We start from the raw sequence: 20,165 nt of genomic DNA on the forward strand, positions 1-20,165 counted from the left end.
TCTCCATGTTGGTCGGGTTGGTCTCGAACTCCCGATCTCAGGTGATCCGCCCACCTCAGCCTCCCAAAGTGCTGGGATTACAGGCGGGAGCCACGGCCTCTGGTTGATCTGATGGTTTTATACAGGGTTTCCCCTTTCACTTGGTTATCCTTCTTTTCCTGCCTGCTGCCATGTAAGACATGCCCTTTGCCTTCCACTATGATTGCAAAGCTTCCCCAGCCACGTGGAACTGTGAGTCCAGTAAACCTCTTTCCTTTATTAATTACCCAGTCTCGAGTATGTCTTTATTAGAAGTGTGAGAAGAGACTAATACAATTAGCTTTGTTATTTTAGAATTTATAAATGTTATCACACTTGTAAACATGCCGTGAGTTAAGTTAGCTTCCCACCTGTTAAGTTAGCTAAGCCCTGACTCTGACAAGGGACTCAGCCTAAGGCATTAAGATGCTCTCACAGGGAAGGTGCCCATCTGGAAGCCCAGCAAGTCCACTCTGCTGTCAGCAGCACAGTGACGGGTCACCCATGCTCAGTCACCCAGGCTGGAGTGCAGGCCTCAGGGGTACCGTCCTGAGCTCCTTCACTCAGGGCTCTCCCAAACAAGGAGGTCAGGAGGATTTGAAGGATGATATTCAGGACTCCTGGGGTTTTCATTTTGTTTTGTTTTTTGGAAGATTTTGTGCCGGGCTCAGTGGCTCATGCCTGTAATTTCAGCACTTTGGGAGGCTGAAGCAGCAGGATTGCTTGAGGCCAGGAGTTCAAGACCAGTCTGGTCTGAGTAACAAAGCAAAACCCCCATCTCTAAAAAAAAACCAAAACAATCAGCTGGGTGTAGTGGCATAATCCCAGCTATGTGGGAGGCTGAAGTGGGAGGATTCCTTGAGCCCAGTAGATGGAGGTACAGTGAGCCATGATCCCACCACTGTACTCTGACCTGGGCCACAAAGTTAGACCTTGTTTCTAAGAAAAAAAAGACTTTTAAAAAAAATTTCTTGTTTTATATTTTTGGTGGGGAAGGGGTACTGAGGGGATAAGGATCTAGAAAAGAGTGAAAATTCTGATATATGATGGGAAAACACTGCTTTGGGTTCAAGAGAAGATGCCTTTGGACAGCACATTCTCCCGTTGGTTAAAGTAAGGTGTTCTCTGGAACCAGCCCCTGAGATGTCATGAAATCGTCAGTTTAGGAGGCTGCTCTCTTACCATCAGGAAGGAAATCGGCATCCTGCATGCCTGTCATTTTTCCTGGAACTCATAGTTTTTCCTGAAGGACAACAAAGTCTGGCTGATAAAACGCTTGGGAGGTATTTGACATCCAGAATCCTTAGCATTTGCTGACTCATAGGGAAAACTGCAATTTTGTTTCTAAGTAAATACATATTATTCTTTCAAAAGGCCAACTGGAAGTGTTTTGTGTCCAGTGGCTTGTTTCCTGTGAAGGAACATTTGAAATCAAGCCCCTGGGAGATGTGTGAGGTGCACGTATGCAGTTGTGGTTTTGACTAAACCAGCACCCTAGGCTTTTCACTAACTGGGGTACACCTTCATGGACCCCTGAGCACTGCACAAACTGCAGCACTTGCTAATCCTGAAGAATTCTGAATTCAGATGAAAGTTCATTTGGACCTTACTATTATTGGACTTTCCCTTATTCAGCCTTCCAGGGGCCCGCTCTTGAGGTTCTGATGGGCCAAGGCCTCCACTGGCCCAGTCAGCCAAGGCAGCCCCTGGTTCTACCCCTAGAGCCTGCCCCTCCTGTTCTCTCAGGATCCTGTCCCTGCAGAGCAAGGCCTACGGGAATCCAGCTGGGCCAGGGACCTGGGATGTCTAATTCTAGGGGCACTGTTAGTGAGCCCCCTGGGCCATGGATCTAGGGCCAGGTTTTCTAGGCTCTATAGCTTTGACAACAATAAGATGAGATTTTGATGGGTTTCTGGGCTCAGTTCCCATCAAGCTCCCGTTGGGTTCTGATCTCACGTAAGACTATATGGCCACAGTCTTCTATGGGCCAGGAACTCCTAAGAGGACAAACCTGGCATCTCAGGAGAAAGTCCCCACACAGACAGGGAGGCTTTAGTTGGGGCCTTCATGCTATGCGGCCCAGGCCCTGCAAGCAGAGCAAGTGTGACTGTAGAACTGAGAGACGCAACACTGAGAGCCAGCCGTCTGTGCTGGTCCACGGACGGAGGAAGGAGCCGCAAGCCAAGGAATAAAGGCATCGCCTAGGACTGAAGGAGGCAAGGAAGACTCTTCCCTATGGCCTCCAGAGGGGAACACAGCCCTGCCAACACCTGGACTGTAGCCCAGTGCGACTTCCAACCTGCAGAACTGTGAAATCATCAATTCCTGTTGTTTAAGGCATTGAGCTTATGGAAATGTGTTAGAGCGGCAAGAGGACACGAATCCTTACTAAGTCTGTGGACTCTTTGAAAGTGTAACTCATGAGCCAATAACTTATTTTTATTTTTGAGACGAGTCTCGCTTTGCCCCAAGGATTGGGAGGAGGCACCTTTTTCCAACAGTCATGGGACATCCACTCTTCCAGCAGACCTGCTTTTGCCCTGCCCAGGTCCTCGGGGTGCTTACAGATTCTACACTCTCATGGAACTTCTTGCTTCTGGAGCCATTGTAAACCCTTCTGAAGCTCAGGGTCCCTGAGGGCTTCTGTCTTCTTGTCACCGGGGCTGTGAATATGGACATGGTGCCCCTTCCCACACCCCCCAACCTGCCGTCAGCATTTCTCTTAGACTTCACTGGCTCTAAAACCAGTATCAAGAGCTCTGCAGGCACCCAGGGGAGAGGGGAATGGTCTACATGTCTCACCAAAAAGAGGTCCTTGTAGGCCCTGCACCCCTTGGAGTCTCCGCTCCTCTTGATCTCCCCGACCCCTTGGTCATCTTACTCACCCGAGGTAGAAAAGCACAAGGAAAGTCAAAGGTCTGGGCTCCAACCCCCCCACTTCCCGTGTACAGCCTCAGAGAGCCTCCGCCAAGTCATGTAGCCTCTGAGCTCAGCCTTCTCATCTGCCACTGGCCAGAGCTACCTACTCACAATGCAGTTGTGAGGCTTACCGGGTACTGCGTGCCATGCCCTGAGCACAGCACCTAGCGCTAAATGCCAGTAAATGGTTCTTCATAAGCTTAGTGGTGAACAGGGGTCACTGCGTGTGAATGTCGCCCTGCCCCAGGGCTTCTCCTAGAACCATGATGAATGTTCGGCATATATTTGGATACTTACCAGTCTGTTCTGGTGTCCTTATTCCTTGTTCCAAAATTGTTTGCTCTCAAGGGCTTGCTTTCTACACTTTTTTTTTTTTTTAATCAGGCAGTCCCCCTAACCAGAATGGGTTCAGAGTGACTCCCTGCTTTCTACACCTCTAGAAAGTTCTAGCAGTGCAATTGTCTCACTACCAAAAAACCGGAAACAAGTTCAGCTGCCTGGTGAAGCTGCCAGATGGGCTGTGGACCCCATTCCCTTTAAACCGCAGCCTGCACTGTGACAGAGTCTGTGGGAAGCCAGAGGGAGAGGAAGATCCAGGGGCTCTTTCTTTCTTTAATGGAGGTGACCCAAGTGTGTTTAGAAGCTGAAGGGAGGGAATGGCTAGAGAAAAAGAAATTGAAAGCACAGGAGAGGCCATGGTGGGGTGGGCGGGAGACAGAGAAAACAGCAGGCACCTGCCACTCTGAGGTTTCCTGGAAGCCTGAACAGGAACAAGTCAGGGAGCTCCACGGGTGGTGTCGCCTCAGAGCAGAGAGCTGAGACCCGGAGGAGCTCCAGGAGTGGGAAGGAGTCTGGAATAGGAAGACAATGAGAGCCCAGGTGTGGGCCCCGGATCCTCCACAGGAAATGCAGGCAGGAGTCATTTCCTGCAGCAAAGAGTGTAATGAGCTGCCGAGTCCTGGTCACCTGGAGCCCTTTCCCATAGCCACCAGGCTCCCCTGATCTCTCACATATTTACATTGTGGAGTCTCAGTTTAGATAGCTGAGTAGGTAAAACTTTAAGACAGGGTCTTGCTCTGTTGTCCAGGCTGGAGTGCAGTGGCATGATCTTGGCTCACTGCAATCTCTGCCTCCTGGGTTCAAGTGATTCTCCTGCCTCAGCCTCCCGAGTAGCTGAGATTACAGGCGCCCGCCACCACCACGCCTGGCTAATTTTTGTATTTTTTGTAGAGACAGGGTTTTACCATGTTGCCCAGGCTGGTCTCAAACTCCTGACCTCCTGATCCACCCACCTCGGCCTCCCAAAGTGCTGGGATTAAAGGCGTGAGCCACTGCACCTGGCTGAGTAGGTAAAACTTTAATATAGAAGTATAGCATTACATGAAAATAGTATAGAAGTATAGCATTACCTGAAAATGGTATTATGGCTTTTTTGTATGGAAGGCTCAAATACAAAAGCATTTTAAAAGCTGTTCCTATTAGCATAACTATGTTTTCATATTCTACTTAATAACAGACTTCTCATGCACATGCATCACAGATTGCATCCGTAGGTGGTCCATGTGTGGAAAAGACCACATACCCAGTCTTCAGAGATGGTTCTCTTGGGGCCACAGACTCAGTCTTCCTAGTCGGAAAACTTTGCATGTCCTTTCTAGTTTGCATATTTTAATTTCCACTTTAAAGTGCAGACCACAGGACACCTTTCTGGCATTTTAGTCCACACTTATATTGAAGTTGGGCAGGAAGAGAGAATTCTATTCCTAAAAATGAAATGCATAGTACATGTATCTCACTTCCCATGAACAGCCACAAGAGCGTTGCTGAATGCAGGTTTTGCCCTCTTGTGGAGTTCTGCCCCTCCCCTGCCCCTCGCCTCTCCCCAGCCCTTCTCATCAGCACACAGCAAGCGTCTTGGGCAGGACAGCCCTGCATAGAGCTCTATGTCAAGGGCTAGTGTGGCCAGGGGACTCTTCCAGCATAGATTGAAGCTGTTTGTGCTTCAGAGCAAACTCTTTCCTCACTGACTCCAGTGTCCAGAGGGAATGAGGACTGCTGTTATCCTTTGTCATACTCCACTCTTCAGGACCACCACCACCCCCCACCCGCCACAATAAGAGTGCAAGACACTGACCACACTACATATTTTGATTACAGGTAGGCTTGTCAATAATCAACATTTACATAAAAACAATTAACAAAATACACCAGTGTGAAATTTCTTTTTCAAATGCCCTACAAAAACAAGTATTTTAAAAGTCAACCAAGTGGCAAAGTCCACCCACTGTGCTGAGGGCCTATTGAGTCCCTCTTATTTCTAGCAACTCAGCTGGTCTCTCAATGCCCCTAGGAGCATGGAGGCAGAGAACATTCTGTAATGTCAACACTGGGACATGGCAACAATAAAATAAAAATGGGAAAAGTTTAGCTTCACAAGGATTAAAGGAATACAAATAACTATAAAGTTTCATTAACTATTCCCGATAAATTGACAAAATCAAGTTCACAGTGGTAGACAGCTGATTCTCAGTGGAAAAGGACAAAGGATCCGTCAGACATGTCTGGTGATACTATAAATCAGCATAACCTTTGATGCGACACAGTCATGCAAAATATGACAACCATAAAATTCTGACCCAGCAATTCCACTTTTGAAAAAACAGCCCCAAAGAGACAGGACAAAGGTGAGAAAAGATAAATGTGTATTGCATTGCACTGTATACTAGGAGGACTTGAAACGAATCCTATCGACCAAGGGATGCCTTAGCAAACCACACCATGCCAGCATGCCATGGGGTTCTTCGTGGACGTTCAAAATGCTTTGCTCATGCATGAATTTTTATATATGAAATAACTGAAAGTAAAGGGAGAACATAATGTATTCAGTATGATTTGCAATTAGCTGAAAATGTGTACAGGTTCACACAGATCACGTCAGGAGTTAATTAAGCATGACAAATAATTGCTATTTAAAACTCTTGGGATTATTGTTGTAAAGTTGAATTTAAAACAAATTTTAAAATAGAAAAAAGAGGGGACACCTAGAGGTGAGTCTCACCCATGCGAATGCTGTGTGTGGATCTAGAAGGCAGAAGGTAGTTCAGGCCACGACTTCTCAGCCTCAGCTGACGTTTCTGCCAGATAATTCTTTGTCGTGAGGGCTGTTCTGTGCATTGTAAGATAATTTCCAGCATTGCCGGCCTCTACCCACTAGATGCCAGTAGCACCTTCCCAGTAGTGACAATCAAAAATATCTCCAGGCATCACCAAATGCCTGAGGTTTGGAGGCTGGGGGTCAAAATCACTCCCGTTGAAAAACCACTGGTGTAAGCCACCAACTCGCAACCTTAGCTATGGGAAGGGGACGGGAATTTAGGAGGGCTGGTGGAAAACCAGTGTGTGTGGGCCCTTCAAAGAAGGCAGTCCCTATTTGGTCGGAAATTCAGAATGACATATCCTGATTTCTTTTTAATCTGCAGCTAATTTCAAAGTTGAAACACAGTGGCAGTCTGAGTTTCACGTCTGTGGGTTGCGGTAGGTGTCCACCGTACCCCACAAAAAATTGTCCACAAATTTTTTCTGCAAAGGATAAATGTTTTCAGCTTTGTGGGAAAAACTCTGTTGAAACTACTCAACCCTGCCTTTGTAGGGGCAAGCCGCCACAGGGAATAGGTCAACGATGGGCATGGCTGTGTTCCAATTATACTTTGTCAACACTAAAATGTGAATTTCATGGACTCCTCTTGTCACAAAATGTTATTCTTTTTGTTTTCAACCATCTAAACGGGTCATTGTGGCTTTTAGTTCATGAACCTACAAAAACAGGGCCTGGATTTGGCCTGTGGGCCAGTGCCCTGGGCGGCAGGGTGCCTCCTGCAGCAGGAGTAACTAGGGGCATGCGGGAAATGGGGACAGAATGAGACTGGGGTGGACTGGCCAGCACAGGCTTTCCTTGCACCCGGTGCATCAGCAGAGTGGCCGGAGGGATCCATACTGGGGGCCTCTCCTTTTTCATCACTCCCCATCTCCTGCCTCCTTCAGACCCTTGCATGCTGTTTTCACACCGCTGCCTCCCAAGACACCAGAAGGAACTTGTGGTCTTTTTATTTAAGCCACAGATTGGCTTCTCTGTCATTCTTCAAAAATTGTCTGCTCTTACTGTTAAAGAAAGGCCACTAACCTAGCTGTCTGCATGGATCCCAGGGACTCAGAACACTGGTTAACAGGAATTTTATCCATTTTTAATGACCTTGCTAAAACACAAGTCTTCCTGTTTGTGTCCTCACAATGTCTCTGACAGTAAACAGGGAAAACACAGATGCCCTTCTCCAGTCACAGAGGCAGTCCCGGGTGCCCAGAGCTGGGACAATTGGTGACTCGATCCAGGAGAGGAAGAAACCAGCGCTCTGAACTCTGAGCCCGCATCCTGTGAATCTGCTCAAGAGAGCTAAGTGTGTGGCCCACCATTGTGTTGTGGGGACTCACAGAAACAGCTCCTCCCATCTAGAGAGAAACAGACACCATCTTCCCACCCCTCAAAGGTAATAAAACCATGGAAAATGATCAAAGGAGGCTGATGGAAGGGGAGAAAGGAATGAAAAGAAACAAGAAAAACAATAGGAAGTGTTAAAAGATGAGAAGCTCTGGCAGTGGGGGAACAAAGCAGAAGATAGGGGCAAGAGGAGAGAAAGGAAGAAGAAATGAAACAGGAAGGCCTGGGTGCGGATTTGCAAATTGTCCAGGAGGAGACGCTTCCGGCTTTGATGATGAAGGAGCAGAGGCCAGAGGGCAACGTACTTATCTCTGGAATCTACTCACAGGAGCCACTGGGGATCCATTTTCTTTCCCATCAAATTCTTAGATTTTAGGTTCAAAAGCATCTACATCCAGGTGTGAGACAGACAAGTTTGTGAAAACTAATTCCAGGCTCTCTTCTCACCCACCTCCCACAGAATTTGAGAAAATTCCCCCAACTACGGGTGGGCAGGAGGGTTGAAAGAACAGCTGTGGGAGTACCTGTGCCCTCCCCCATCCTCGGACCAAGACAGGAGGCAAGGCTAGAATCTCCCCGTATGTTCACGAATCCGAAGGTGGGGTTGCCAAAGGCTCCATCTGGAACTCTGGGGACAGTGGGCTCACAGAAAAGCCCACACCACAGAAGGGGTGGCGAGCAGGGAGAGCAGACATCAGGGGCAGTGTGAGAATAGGACGCATCCCTTTTGTTTGGTCCCTTCCTACACCTGGACCTGAGTGCAGGACAAAGCGTCAGGGGCATTGCCCTAGCGTCCTGTTCCCCAGTGCCCTGCCTAGGGCCTCCCTCATTCCTTGCTGTACCAGAAGTCAGTGTTCTGTAAACCGCAGTACCGAGTCCTGGGTGGGGTGGTTGGGGGATGGCTGCAGCCGCTGGAGATGTTAATGAGGACGGAGCTTTGAGAGAGCAGTCACACCTTCCTGTACCCATAGCAACGAGGCAGCAATTGGCTAAGGTGAATGGCAGGTGACCCAACGGGGACAGGAGGGACCATAGTAAATACACGAGGCCAGAGTCAAAACCACAGCCGGACAAATACATGACCCAGAGGACTCCACTGAGTGACCAACTGCCCGACAGATGCTGCGCCATTGAACATCCTCGGCACTCAGAGCCGGTCCCAGGCAGGACACGGGAGGGCAAAACCCCAAATGTGACGAGTCACAAACCCAAGACAACTCCGAAATCATCATACTGGGCTGAGGTTACTTTGAAGTTTCAGGTCTCAGGCTAGCAATTAGTTTTAGGAAAGTAAAGTGATGTTTTGCACACCTGAGTGGGTGGCTTGCGAAGTTCACACTTGCAATCCTAGTACTGATTCCTCACACTCGCCTAGAAAAAATACCATCAGCCTTCCTGGCTGGCAAGTGCTGGGTTCACTGCACCTTGGGCCACTCACTCATTGTCTCGCCTGCCCTGATCTCACCAGGCTCCTAGTGACCTCCCACAAAGGTCAAGGGAGTCACAGCTGACTCTGTCACTGTAGTTACAGGAGGAGCCCAGTATCATCTCAGTGCTGAAGCCAGCAATCCACACTTTCGTGAAAGGCTCCACTAATAGTCACAAGCTCTGTGCTCAGCTAGAGCGAAGGAGAAGAAGTCCTCCTGCTGGGGTTGCAAAGCTGCTAAGCATTGCATATTCCCAGGCCCTGCCCTGCTGCATCCGGGAAGAGGCCTTTTAAGGATATGTTCAGTAAGCATTCCTGGGCTCTGAGCCAGTATGAGGGGCCAGCGTCCCCTCATACTGACAACCACTGCAATGTCAGGTGCCTTTCTGCTCCCAGGCTGGGTGCTGAATAGAAGGGCAGCGGCAGCTGGGAAGTGGCCCCGGGAGACTGGACAGAGCTGTGCCCGGCAGCGTGCATTCCCCAGGGCCCTCCCCATTCCTTGATTTTTTAGTAGTCAATGCACTCTAAATTGGAGGTGAGGATTCTCAGGTGTGGTGTTGCTACAGACACTTGAGATCTAAGAGGATGTGAGGAGCCTCAGGCACCCCCTTAGGAAGGTCCACGCCACCTCCAGCCCCAACTGTGGAGAGAGAGGAAGGCTTCAGGGCTACCTCGTAGGGGAAGCCCAGAGCCCAAACCACCCAAAAGCCAACAAAACAGCTGTCCTCTGGCAGCAGGGAAAGGCCTCTGGAACTCTGAGGCGTAGCCCCAGCAAAGGCTGGCACCATGACCCAATTCCTAGGAGGCCAGGTATGTCCACCTTGGGGGTCCTTTGGGCTCAGAACCTGGGCCCTTCCTCCAAAGCCAATCTGTCAGGAGGCACAGCTTCTGTGAGAGCTTGGTATCTGAACAAAAGAAAAGAGATTGCTGTTCCTTTCCAAAACTTGGGCTTATCACCATCCCTTCTTCCCAGCACAAGGTCACACCTGTGCCGACCAAGTTCAACTGGCAGCTCAAGGGCAGGGGAGACTTTAACCCAGGCAGGATGTGGCAGGGCCAAGCAAGCGCTGCATGCTGAGTCTTGACATCTTCTCTGGCAAGGGCCATCCACACTGAGGCCCTGAGGGTCTCATGCTATGGTCGCATTTAGACTTCTCCTTTGGTGTGCTCTGGAAGTTTTTGAGACACAAGAAATTCCCTGGTTGTCACTGAATTTTTCAAATACGGATTTGGGGCCGCTGCCTCCCACACATGGTCTGGTGCTAGACTTTCTAGACTTTGACCAGAAACGAGAAGCTGCTCTTCGGCTTCTAGGCAGGTCCCTTCTGGCATCCTCGAACGTAGGTATTGGGATTTTCTGGGAGGAATCTCAGGTGAAACTGGGAGCTCCTCAAAACTTTTCCCCAGGGGACAGTCAGGCCTGAAGGGGTGGGTCACATACTCATTCTTTTCCCCTCCTAAATTGTTTTCCTGACCCGTTCTGGCTTCATCTGTGAACATTTCTTGCAGAACATTCCCAAAGTTCACCACCGACTTGTCAATAACCAACTTGTCACTGGGGGTGGAACATGGTTTTAAGATCCTGTCTTCTGTGTTCACAGAGTCATCAGACTCCTTCAGGTTTAGCTTATCCTGGCAAAGAAAAAGGGACATCCCAAGTAGTCATTTAGAAGTCACACATAACATAGCCAAAAACTTGTTAGGCTTGGGACAGCAAATGCCCACCTCCGGAACAGCCCCCACCTTCCTCCCAGGCCCAGAAGTGGTGCCCAACCCTCTCCATATGCCCTTCCACAGAGCTTGGAAGGAGTGGCACATTTCCTGAGAAACAGTGCCCTGAATTCAAACAATGTTTTAAATATATTTATATATGTGTATGTAACATTTTTTTATATTTGAGATAGGGTCTCACTCCCGTTGGCCAGGCTGGAGTGCAGTAGCATAATCACCACTCACTGTAGCCTCAACTTCCCAGCCTTGGGTAATTCTCCCCCATCAGCCTCCTGAGTTGCTGGGGCTACAGACGCACACCACCACACCTGGCTAATTTTTTTATTTTTTGTAGAGATGGGGTTTCGTCATGTTGCCCAGGCTGGTCTTGAACTCCTGAGCTCAAGTTATCTGCTGCCTTGGCCTCCCAAAGTGCTGGGATTATGGGCATGAGCCGCCGCACCCAGCCAATTCAAACAATGTATTCTGCTAGAGTGTGCAAGGCTGTTTTCCACATCATCCCATGCTCACAAAACCCCAGTTAAGATGGAAGCACCAAAATTACAACTCTTAGGGATGGAAAAACCACATCATAGAGTCAGACTTGTTCAACCTCACCAGAATATCAGAGGTGGCCTCATGGCAGGGACAGTGACTCTGTCATTTGTATCCCTAGGGCCTAGCCCAGTGCCTGGCATGTAGTGAGTGATTAATAAGTGCTGACTCTAGAGGCCCAACCTGCAGATTATTCAAAAAGCATGTTAGTTATCAGAGAGCACTGCCTATGAATTCGTTTACTCTCTAAATGACATTAAATAAGCAGGAAAGTAAATGGTATAAATCAGTCTAGTATATCGGACTGGTAAGAGGAGGAAATAGAAAGAAAGCCCATTGTAACAAAATGCCCATGCTCAAAAAAGACTTCTGAGTTGGAACAAGGACTAATATTCAAAATTTGTGCATCAAGGAAAAACTGGAAACAGCCTTTCAGTAGTAAGGATTTAAAGGTTATATTTGATTGGGCTTGTTTCTACGTAAGCAAGAAATTAAACCTTAAAATTTCCCTAAGAGTTTTCCACTTAAAAATTTATGAAAATGGAGGGTTTCTAGTTAAGGAATACTCACTAGAAAACCCCAGTGCCAGTTAAATAAAGCCAAAGCCTGACTCTGATGTCCCCAACCTGAGAAAAACAACATGAGGCAGCCTCAGATGCCATGCCCATCAGCATTCCCTGGTGATATTTAGGCAGTCTTTAGATTAATGTGCTCTTGGCTGCTTTGTAAATGGTTTCAAATCCTATAGCCAGGCCTCATCTCTCTCTCTAGCCCATCGGGTCAGGAAGGGTAGGGCCAGTGTCTTTATTCTGCAGCATCCTTTATGGGACCAGTTCCACCTGGGAACACACTGGGTCCTCACGAGCCTGGTGAAGCCCTTTCCTCTTGTCAAAGCGTGAGGTCAAAGTCGTTCCAGGAAGGCTGATTCCATCTGCCCCACCTGCCATTCCCTGAGACTTTTCAACTCGAGTTCTCTTGATGTGAACCTCGAAAAAAGCTCAGCCTAGGACTCTTCCCCATCTCCATTCACCTTGTCTACCTCCCACAACGATGATTTCCTTAATAAAAACAGAAGAGTTTACCTTGAAATCATCTCCACGCCATGTGGCTATACTACTTTCAGCAGGGTTGGGAACACTGGGCCAACACAGGTGAGTCAATTTGCTAATGAGAGAGAAGATTTTAAGATGGGAGGTGAATCCAAGAAGCATTAGCACCATATGGCTGAGTCAAAAGACTGAGGCTGTGCTAAAGGGAATTGTAAGTTTCCCTCCTAAATAAGGGCATGTCTGCCTGATAGAATCTGGGAAAGTGGAGTTGTTCTGCGTTGTGTGCTGGGGAGTGACATTGCAAGTTCTCTGTGGGATGTGATCAAAGGAGACTCCCCATACAAAGCTTATCTTCCCCTCTCTCCCATCCGGGCATCTCCATACCTACCCCAATGCTGTAAATTGCACCATCACAGAGTCATTCCTTTGAGGCTTATCCTCTGGGAAGGACAAGTTTATAAGGTTTTACAAACCTTATAAGCTACCCACACTTTCCTGCAATGGTTCTCGAAGTGTGGTCCCAAGCAGCAGCAGCAGCATCACCTGGGAACTTGTTAGAAATGCAAATTTGGGGCTTTACCCTAGAACCACTGAATCAGAAACTCTGGGGATGAGGCCTGATTCTGATGCATGCTAAGATCAAAATGATTACTTAAGTGTATAATGTACAAGAATCTATGCTGGTGGCTTGGTTACCACCTACAGTTGGTAACTGAGGTTGATATTAGCTTAACTAAGTGCAGCTGCTTGACAGAGATGACTCACAGCTGTCTAATTTGGAGAGCCAGTTCAACCAGGGAAGGACCATTAGGGTGCCATAAAGCTCACTGCAGAGAGAAAGTGTAAGACCCTGAAGATGTGCTTTCTTCCCCACAGTGGCCAGGGCAAGCAGGGCAAAGGCCCCTGCACCCAGACCCTCACTGCACTGCAAGCAAGCAACAAGCTTGCACCTGCAGACGACTGGCCAGCACTCCAACACCATGGAGACGCTGCTCTCTGCTCTGCCTGAGACAGAAGCTTGCAAGAAGGCCTCCTGCTGCAGCCGGGGCCCCGCTAGACACTGAGAGAAAGGGCCTGCTCTCCAACTCCAGTCTCAGATGGCAAATGGAGCAGACAGAGTCTGTGGGGCAGCTGGCACTCTCCTGGCCTCAAAAAGGCCTAGACCTGGGCATGGAGCTCTGGGAAACGAAAGTGCTTTTGCTTGGTAAGAATTCTGATGAGCCACTGAGCGTGGCCTTTAATAACCTCCATAAATATGCACCAAGTTAATAAATGAATGAACACCCCTTAATGGTAGAGTGCCCTCTCCTACGAAGCACCTATGATGACTTCAACCCCTTTTTGTCCCTGATTTTTAAGGCACCCACTGTTGTCTGCAGACTCACTTGGGTTTTTTGAGACCATATGCCACCGTCAGGATAATGAGAATAAGAAGGCCTCCACCAATCAGAGAAGTTATAAGGATAATCTCAAAAACACCTTTGAAAAAGAAAGAACAAAAGTCAGTAGTGAGTTCCTCACCTCCTTTACAAAAATCAATGATTAACTTTTTCTTCTAGTAGCTTCAGCAACACAATTTCTTATTAGTTTTCTTTCAATTAAATTCCATTTCTTTCCACTAAAAAACCCCCAGGTCAGGAGTTTGAGACCAGCCTGGTCAACATGGTGAAACTCCGTCTCTACTAAAGATACAAAAAATGAGCTGGGTGTGGTGGCATGCACCTGTAATCCCAGCTACTCAGGAGGCTGAGGCAGGAGAATCGCCTGAACCTGGGAGGTGGAGGTCGCAGTGAGCCGAGATTGTGCCATTGCACTCTAGCCTGGGCGACAGGGCTAAACTTCATCTCAAAAACAAAAACAAAAACAAAACACAGAATTTTGTGGCTCCCCATCTAGGCATCTTCTCCCGGCAGCATTCATTCCAACAGCATTCATTCAGTGAATATTTATTTAGCACTTACTTTTTAATTTTTATATATATTTTTTGAGATGGGTCTTGCTCTGTCACCCAGGCTGGAGTGCACTGGCATGATCATAGCTCACTGTAGCCTCAAACTCCTGGACTCAAGTAACCTCCTGCCTCAGCCTCCCAAGTACCTAGGACTTGCAGGTGCAAGCCATCAATCATGCCCAGCTAATTTTTAGGTTTTTTTTTTTTTTTTTTTTTTTTTTTTTTTTTTTTTTTTTTTTAGAAGGAGTCTCACTCTGTCACCCAGGCTGGAGTGCAGTGGTACATCTTGGCTCATTGCAACCTCCGCCTCCTGGGTTCAAGCGATTCTCCTGCCCCAGCCTCCCTGGTAGCTTGGATTACAGGTGCCTGCCACCAAGCCCGGCTAATTTTTGTATTTTAGGTAGAGACTGGGTTTCACCATGTTGGCCAGGCTGGTCTTGAACTCCTGGCCTTGAGTGATCCTCCTGCCTTGGCCTCCCAAAGTGCTGGAGTTACAGGCATGAGCCACTGTGTCCAGACAGCAACTTTAGCTAAGGTGTCCAAGGAAGGAGTAAAATTCAAGCTGATCTTAACAGTGAGAAGGATCCAGCCATGTAAAACCATGGAGAAAAGCATTCCAGGCAGAAGAAACAGTGGATGCAAAAGCTTTGAAGCAGGAACAAGGTAAGGAAGATAAATTGGGGCAGAAAGCAGTAGGAAAAATGAGGTCAGTAAGGGACAGATGATGAAAGACCTTGAAAGTTATAGGAAGGAGTTTGGATTTTCTTTAAAATATAATAAAAGTCACTGGCGGCTTTTAAGCAGAGAATTCAGGGTTTGAAACTCTGGCTGCTGTGTGGAAAATGGATTATAGATTATCAAAAACGGAAGCAGGGTGATTTATAATCTATAGACCAGGGTAGGAAACTTCTAGGTTCCAGGGCTGGATCTTGCTTTCATTTAACTCTTGGAGAAAACTCCTTGAGCTGATGAAATTTGTGCCCAGTGTTGCAAAACTTCAATATAGCTTTAAAAAATTTTAAACAGCATATCAAAAAGAGTTCCTAGAAGGCAATGTTAGTCCATCAAAACAGAATATGTTTTCTCTGTAAAAAAAAAATGTCATACTCACATTTTTCCAGAGTCATAAAGCAATTTTGTTCTTGAAAAACGTGATGCTTAAGAGGCTTTCAAGAATATTTCAAGCAATTTTTAGCTTGCCTCAGTTATTGCAAAAACTTGGCAGTGTCCTTTCACTTTTGATCTAAAAAGTTGTACATTCTTTAAGACAGTTTTAGTACGTACTTAAAAATCAAATCTCTGTCACTGAAGGACTTAGCAAAATTAACATATTTCTCTTTCTCCCATTCTCCTTCCTACTTTCTGCTTCATCCCCCTCCTCATTCCATCTGCCTCCCTCTCAAATATCTCCCTTAACCAGCCATCATATGAAGCTACATTTTATTTTACATTATTTGTTGTCTGTAGTAAATTTTTCTTGCTATTTTTTAAAGTAAAAAAGTAAAAGTGGGTAAGTTAAATATATCATATGCCTTTTTGCTCAAAAAAAGCCTCCACAAATGATGAGGTTAAGCCCCTTCCTATGGGTCAGTGATCCTGTGTTAACCAAGGTTTTCCCTTGAAGGCCCTGTTGTACAGTGATACGGTTTGGCTGTGTCCCCACCCAAATCTCATCTTGAATTATGGCTCCCACAATTCCCACATGTTGTGAGAGGGACCCAGTGGGAGATAACTGAATCATGGGGGCAATTTCCCACATACTGTTCTCATGGTACTGAATAAATCTCATGAGATCTGATGGCTTTATACGGAGAAACCACTTTCACTTGGTCCTCATTCTCTCGTCTGCCACCATGTAAGATGTACATTTCGCCTTCCATCATGATTGTGAGGCTTCCCCAGCCACGTGGAACCATGAGTCCATTAAACCTCTTTTTCTTTGTTAATTACCCAGTCTCAGGTATGTCTTTATCAGCAGCATGAAAACAGACTAATACATACCGTAACCTATGACATGCAGAAACTGGTGACTGTGAACGGGGAGACAGCCTTGAGACGGGAGCTGGTTTGGTGCTAAGACTGAAGTTGGCATTAATTTGACACCTCCTCCTCCAGATGATTTGTGGCTGCCCAAGAGGAACGACCAAAATGACCAGCATTTCCAAATTCAGCTCTCAACTTGCTTGCTCTCTCCCCTCCATCTCCTCACCTATATGCTTTCCAGGAAGGTTGGTGAGCCAGAGAGCAGGGTGGCTCTTTTCACCTAGGCACTGCCCTTTCATTTGACTTCCTCCAGCCTTTGGCAGATGTCATTTCTCTCTGATATAAGGTAAACGTGAGGGAGAGGTACTTAAGGCTTGAAGGAGATACTCACTGAATGACAATGTCTTGAAATTTATGCTGGTCCCATTGATTCCCCCAGCACTGGTGCTGGCCATGACCCGAACAGTGTAAGAGGTCTTTCGTTTCAGGGACTCCAGGCCATACTGCAAGATGCTGGAGTTGACTGTCTTGGCTAAAGCAAAAATACAGAGATCAAACACCACAGTCAAACCAGACTGAAAATTGTGTCCCAGTAGCACCAAAATAAGAACATTGGAACCTGTGCTTCCAAGCTCAGCTGTCTCATAGTCTGACCCCTATTCATGTCCTGCTTAAATATTAAGATGGACCAAGGAGCTCAATATAAGAGCTAGAACTATAAAAACTCTTAGTAGACAGCATAGGATAAATCTTCATGACCTTGAATTTCACAATGGTTTCTTAGATATGACGCCAAAAGCACAAGCAGCAAAAGAAAAAAATAGGTTAAGCTGGATTTCACTAAAATTCAAAGTTTTTGTGCATCAAAAGATAATATCGAGAATGAAAAGACAACCCATAGAACGGGAGAAAATATTTACAAATCATATATCTGATAAATAACTTACATCTAAAATATATAAAGAACTCTTATAAACTCAATAATGAAAAGACAACCCAATTTAAACATAAGAAAAAAGATTAAAAAGACACTTCTCCAAAGAAGATATATAAATGAGCTGGCCGGGCGCAGTGGCTCACGCCTATGATCCCAGCACTTTGGGAGGCCAGAGTGGGCAGATCACCCGAGGTCGGGAGTTCAAGACCAGCCTGACCAACATGGGGAAACCCCGTCTCCACTAAAAATACAAAATTAGCTGGACATGGTGGTGCATGCCTGCAATCCCAGCTACTTGGGAGGCTGAGGCAGGAGAATTGCTTGAACCTGGGAGGCGGAGGTTGCGGTGAGTCAAGATCGTGCCATTGCACTCCAGTCTGGGCAACAAGAGCAAAACTCCATCTCAAAAAAAAAAAAAAAAAAAAGACATACAAATAGGCAAAAACTACATGAAAAAATGCCCAACATTATTAGCCAGTAGGGAAATGCAGGTCAACAAGATAACCACTACATACCTACCAGGACAGCCATAATAATTTTTTTAAATGAAAAATAACACATATTGACAAGGATGCAGGGAAATGAAAACCCTCATACATTGCTAGTAAGAAATGTGTAGTGTGGAGTAGTCACTGTGGAAAACAGTTTGGTGGCTCCTCAATAAGTTAAACTAGAGTTACTGTATGATCCAGCAATTCAGCTTCTAGGTATATGCCCAAAAGAATGAAAAGCACAAACTCAAACAGATATTTGTACATAGCAGCATATGTTCGTAGCAGACATCTGTTCATAGCAGCCCTATTCACAGTAGTCTAAATTCACAGTAGCCACTAAATTGTACACTTTCAAATGTTTAAACTGGAAAAATATTTTACATGTATTTTACCATAAGAAAAAATTATTTAGCCTCAGCAAGAATCCAAGCCTTGCCCAGTATTTAAGATGTCAGGAGATACAGTGGACTGAAGAACAAAAGCATGATTTGGCAGGGGCAGTAGAAGTCATGGTGACAGGGTCTGTTCCTCCTCACTTTTTAAGCCAGGCACGCCATTCCTGGGAATGATGGTCGGGGAGCTCCCGGGAGGTCAACGCAGGGCCCAACCAGGACAAATTATATCAACTCCTTCCATTCCCACAGGACTCTCCTCTCAGGTACTGTCACTTCACTCTCATTTAACCCCCAAAACCCCAAAAGGCGGGTACTCTTGGCCCCATTTTCAGAGAGACTTAAAGAAGCTAAGTGACTCATGCCAGGTTGCAGGTCACAATGAGGTGGGGGAGCCATGCCTATGACAGATTTATCCATAGCATCTATCTGGGGCTTGGGGTTTTTTCCCACTTGGCTACAGGTGCGCTTACAGAATCCTTTTCCGCCTTCAGCTTGGTAAAAGATGGTGTAGTTGCAGATGATACCCTTTCTCTCACTCTTGGGAATCTCTTTCCATGTGATCGTGACCGTCTTCACGCCAATGTTCTCCACCTTGGTCTCAGGACCTTTTGATGGAACTGGAAGGGACGGGGGATAAATGATAATCACTGACCACACTCCAGGAGATCGTTCCCCTACAAAGGCTCTGGCCAGTACTCAGACCAGACCACAGTGCGGGAGGCGAGGGGCGAGGGTTGAGTAAGGAACTGATGAATCAGCTTGTTTGGGAAAATTATTTTCTAGAGCCATCTCTCTTAAGCAAGAAGAGAAGTGGCATCAAGACCACTTGAAAAAGTCCTTTCTTATAGACGGCTCACTCCAATTTGGTACCCAGCTTTTTCATTCATATCTGTAAAGTGTAGTTATTATCAAATAGTTGAAGAATATGGTTCCATAAGCTACCTCTGAGTGGCAGAAGATATTTTCCAGTGTTGAATCTGGAAGACATGAACTTCCAAAAAGATAAAAGTAAAGCTTGAGCAATTCACCAGTAAAGCCCTTGCTTATTGCTACATAATTAAAAATAATTTTTTAACATCCCTAGCTTAGGATGAACTCTGTAGGCTCCCTGATGTGGTCTTAATTCAGTGTTATTGCTGGTAGCAGCTCTATTTGCACTGTTTATTTGTGACTTTGGGCAAGTTATTTCACCTCTCTGAGCTTTAATTTTCCATTTGTGAAATGAGGGGATTGGACTCAATGATCTCTAATGTCTACCCCAGCTTCAGAATTCAGCAAGTTCATAACATACAGAGCTCACTACAAGATGAAGCACAAATGAGCCCTAAGATGGCTGGGAATGAGCTACAGGCACTTGCAGCCTTATTCACATGTTGGACAGGTCCCACTGTTTCCTTTTCCCCACAGGGCCTTGTCCATACGTACTGCCTTCTTTGGCATAAGCCTGGATGGAATATGGCTCGCCAACTTTGTCGTGCAACATTGGATACACAGAGATGTTATAGCACCAGAAAGGTTTTAATTTATCTGTAAAAAAGAAAGAAAAAAAAAAAAGCGTAAGTGCAGAGCATGGCAGAGTGGAAGGAATACTAGACTGAGTTATGGCCAAACACTTACGGAAGATATTCAATTTCTCTACAGTTTCCACCTCTGGAAAATAAACAGGTTAGGTTGAATGGTCTCTAATATCTATTGCTTTTCTCAGGTTTTCTAATTAATTCTTATTTTAAAATTTAACTTTTTAGCTTTTCCTTTTTTGGAGGCAGGGAATCCCCAGGTCTGTTCTGACCAAATACTGTTGCAGCAGAGAGATCCACAGGATCGCTGAACACGCTGCCTAATTAAGTCCTAGAACAACATATCATCACCCTGTGGATCTCAAACACTTCGAATTCTATCTCCTCTACTTGCCTGCATCCCTGTGTGTGTATTATTCTTAATATGGATGTTTGAAGCATTAAGAAATGATTGTAGTGACAGGATTAAAAGGGTAAAGCCTCATTAGGGAGGCTGAGGCAAGAGGATCACTTGAGCCCAGGAGTTTGAGGTTACAGTGAGCTATGATCGTGCCACTGCACTCCATCCTTGGCAACCAAGCAAGACCCTGTCTCTAGAAAATAAAAATTCAAACAAAATTAAAAATAAAGAGTAAAGCCTCACTCGTGTATCTTACATAGGGCATGGACTTGCCTGAAAAGAAGGCTATTCCTGTAACAATCACCTGGGAAGGTGGCCT

At 46.3% G+C, this 20,165-nt stretch overlaps 1 protein-coding gene across 6 annotated transcripts in view; it reads right to left on the reverse strand.

The window, feature by feature from the left end:
* Positions 1-4,288: 4,288 nt before the first annotated feature.
* Positions 4,289-20,165, reverse strand: part of LOC105499499 (interleukin 31 receptor A) — a 106,638-nt gene continuing 90,761 nt past the window's right edge. For 5 of the 6 annotated variants that reach the window (XM_071098912.1, XM_071098910.1, XM_071098911.1 and 2 more), the window contains 6 exons: positions 19,355-19,456; positions 18,400-18,546; positions 16,495-16,635; positions 13,555-13,648; positions 12,203-12,284; positions 4,289-10,487 (listed from right to left, as the gene is read on the reverse strand). In XM_071098912.1, the coding sequence (XP_070955013.1) occupies positions 10,002-10,487; positions 12,203-12,284; positions 13,555-13,648; positions 16,495-16,635; positions 18,400-18,546; positions 19,355-19,456 (1,052 nt within the window). In that variant the 3' untranslated portion in view covers positions 4,289-10,001. Of the gene's footprint in view, positions 10,488-12,202; positions 12,285-13,554; positions 13,649-16,494; positions 16,636-18,070; positions 18,547-19,354; positions 19,457-20,165 lie in introns of those variants that run through there. The other variant, XR_011625017.1, reaches the window with a different exon arrangement.

The sequence above is a fragment of the Macaca nemestrina genome, chromosome 6 (assembly GCF_043159975.1).
Source record: "Macaca nemestrina isolate mMacNem1 chromosome 6, mMacNem.hap1, whole genome shotgun sequence".
Classification (NCBI taxonomy): domain Eukaryota; kingdom Metazoa; phylum Chordata; class Mammalia; order Primates; family Cercopithecidae; genus Macaca; species Macaca nemestrina.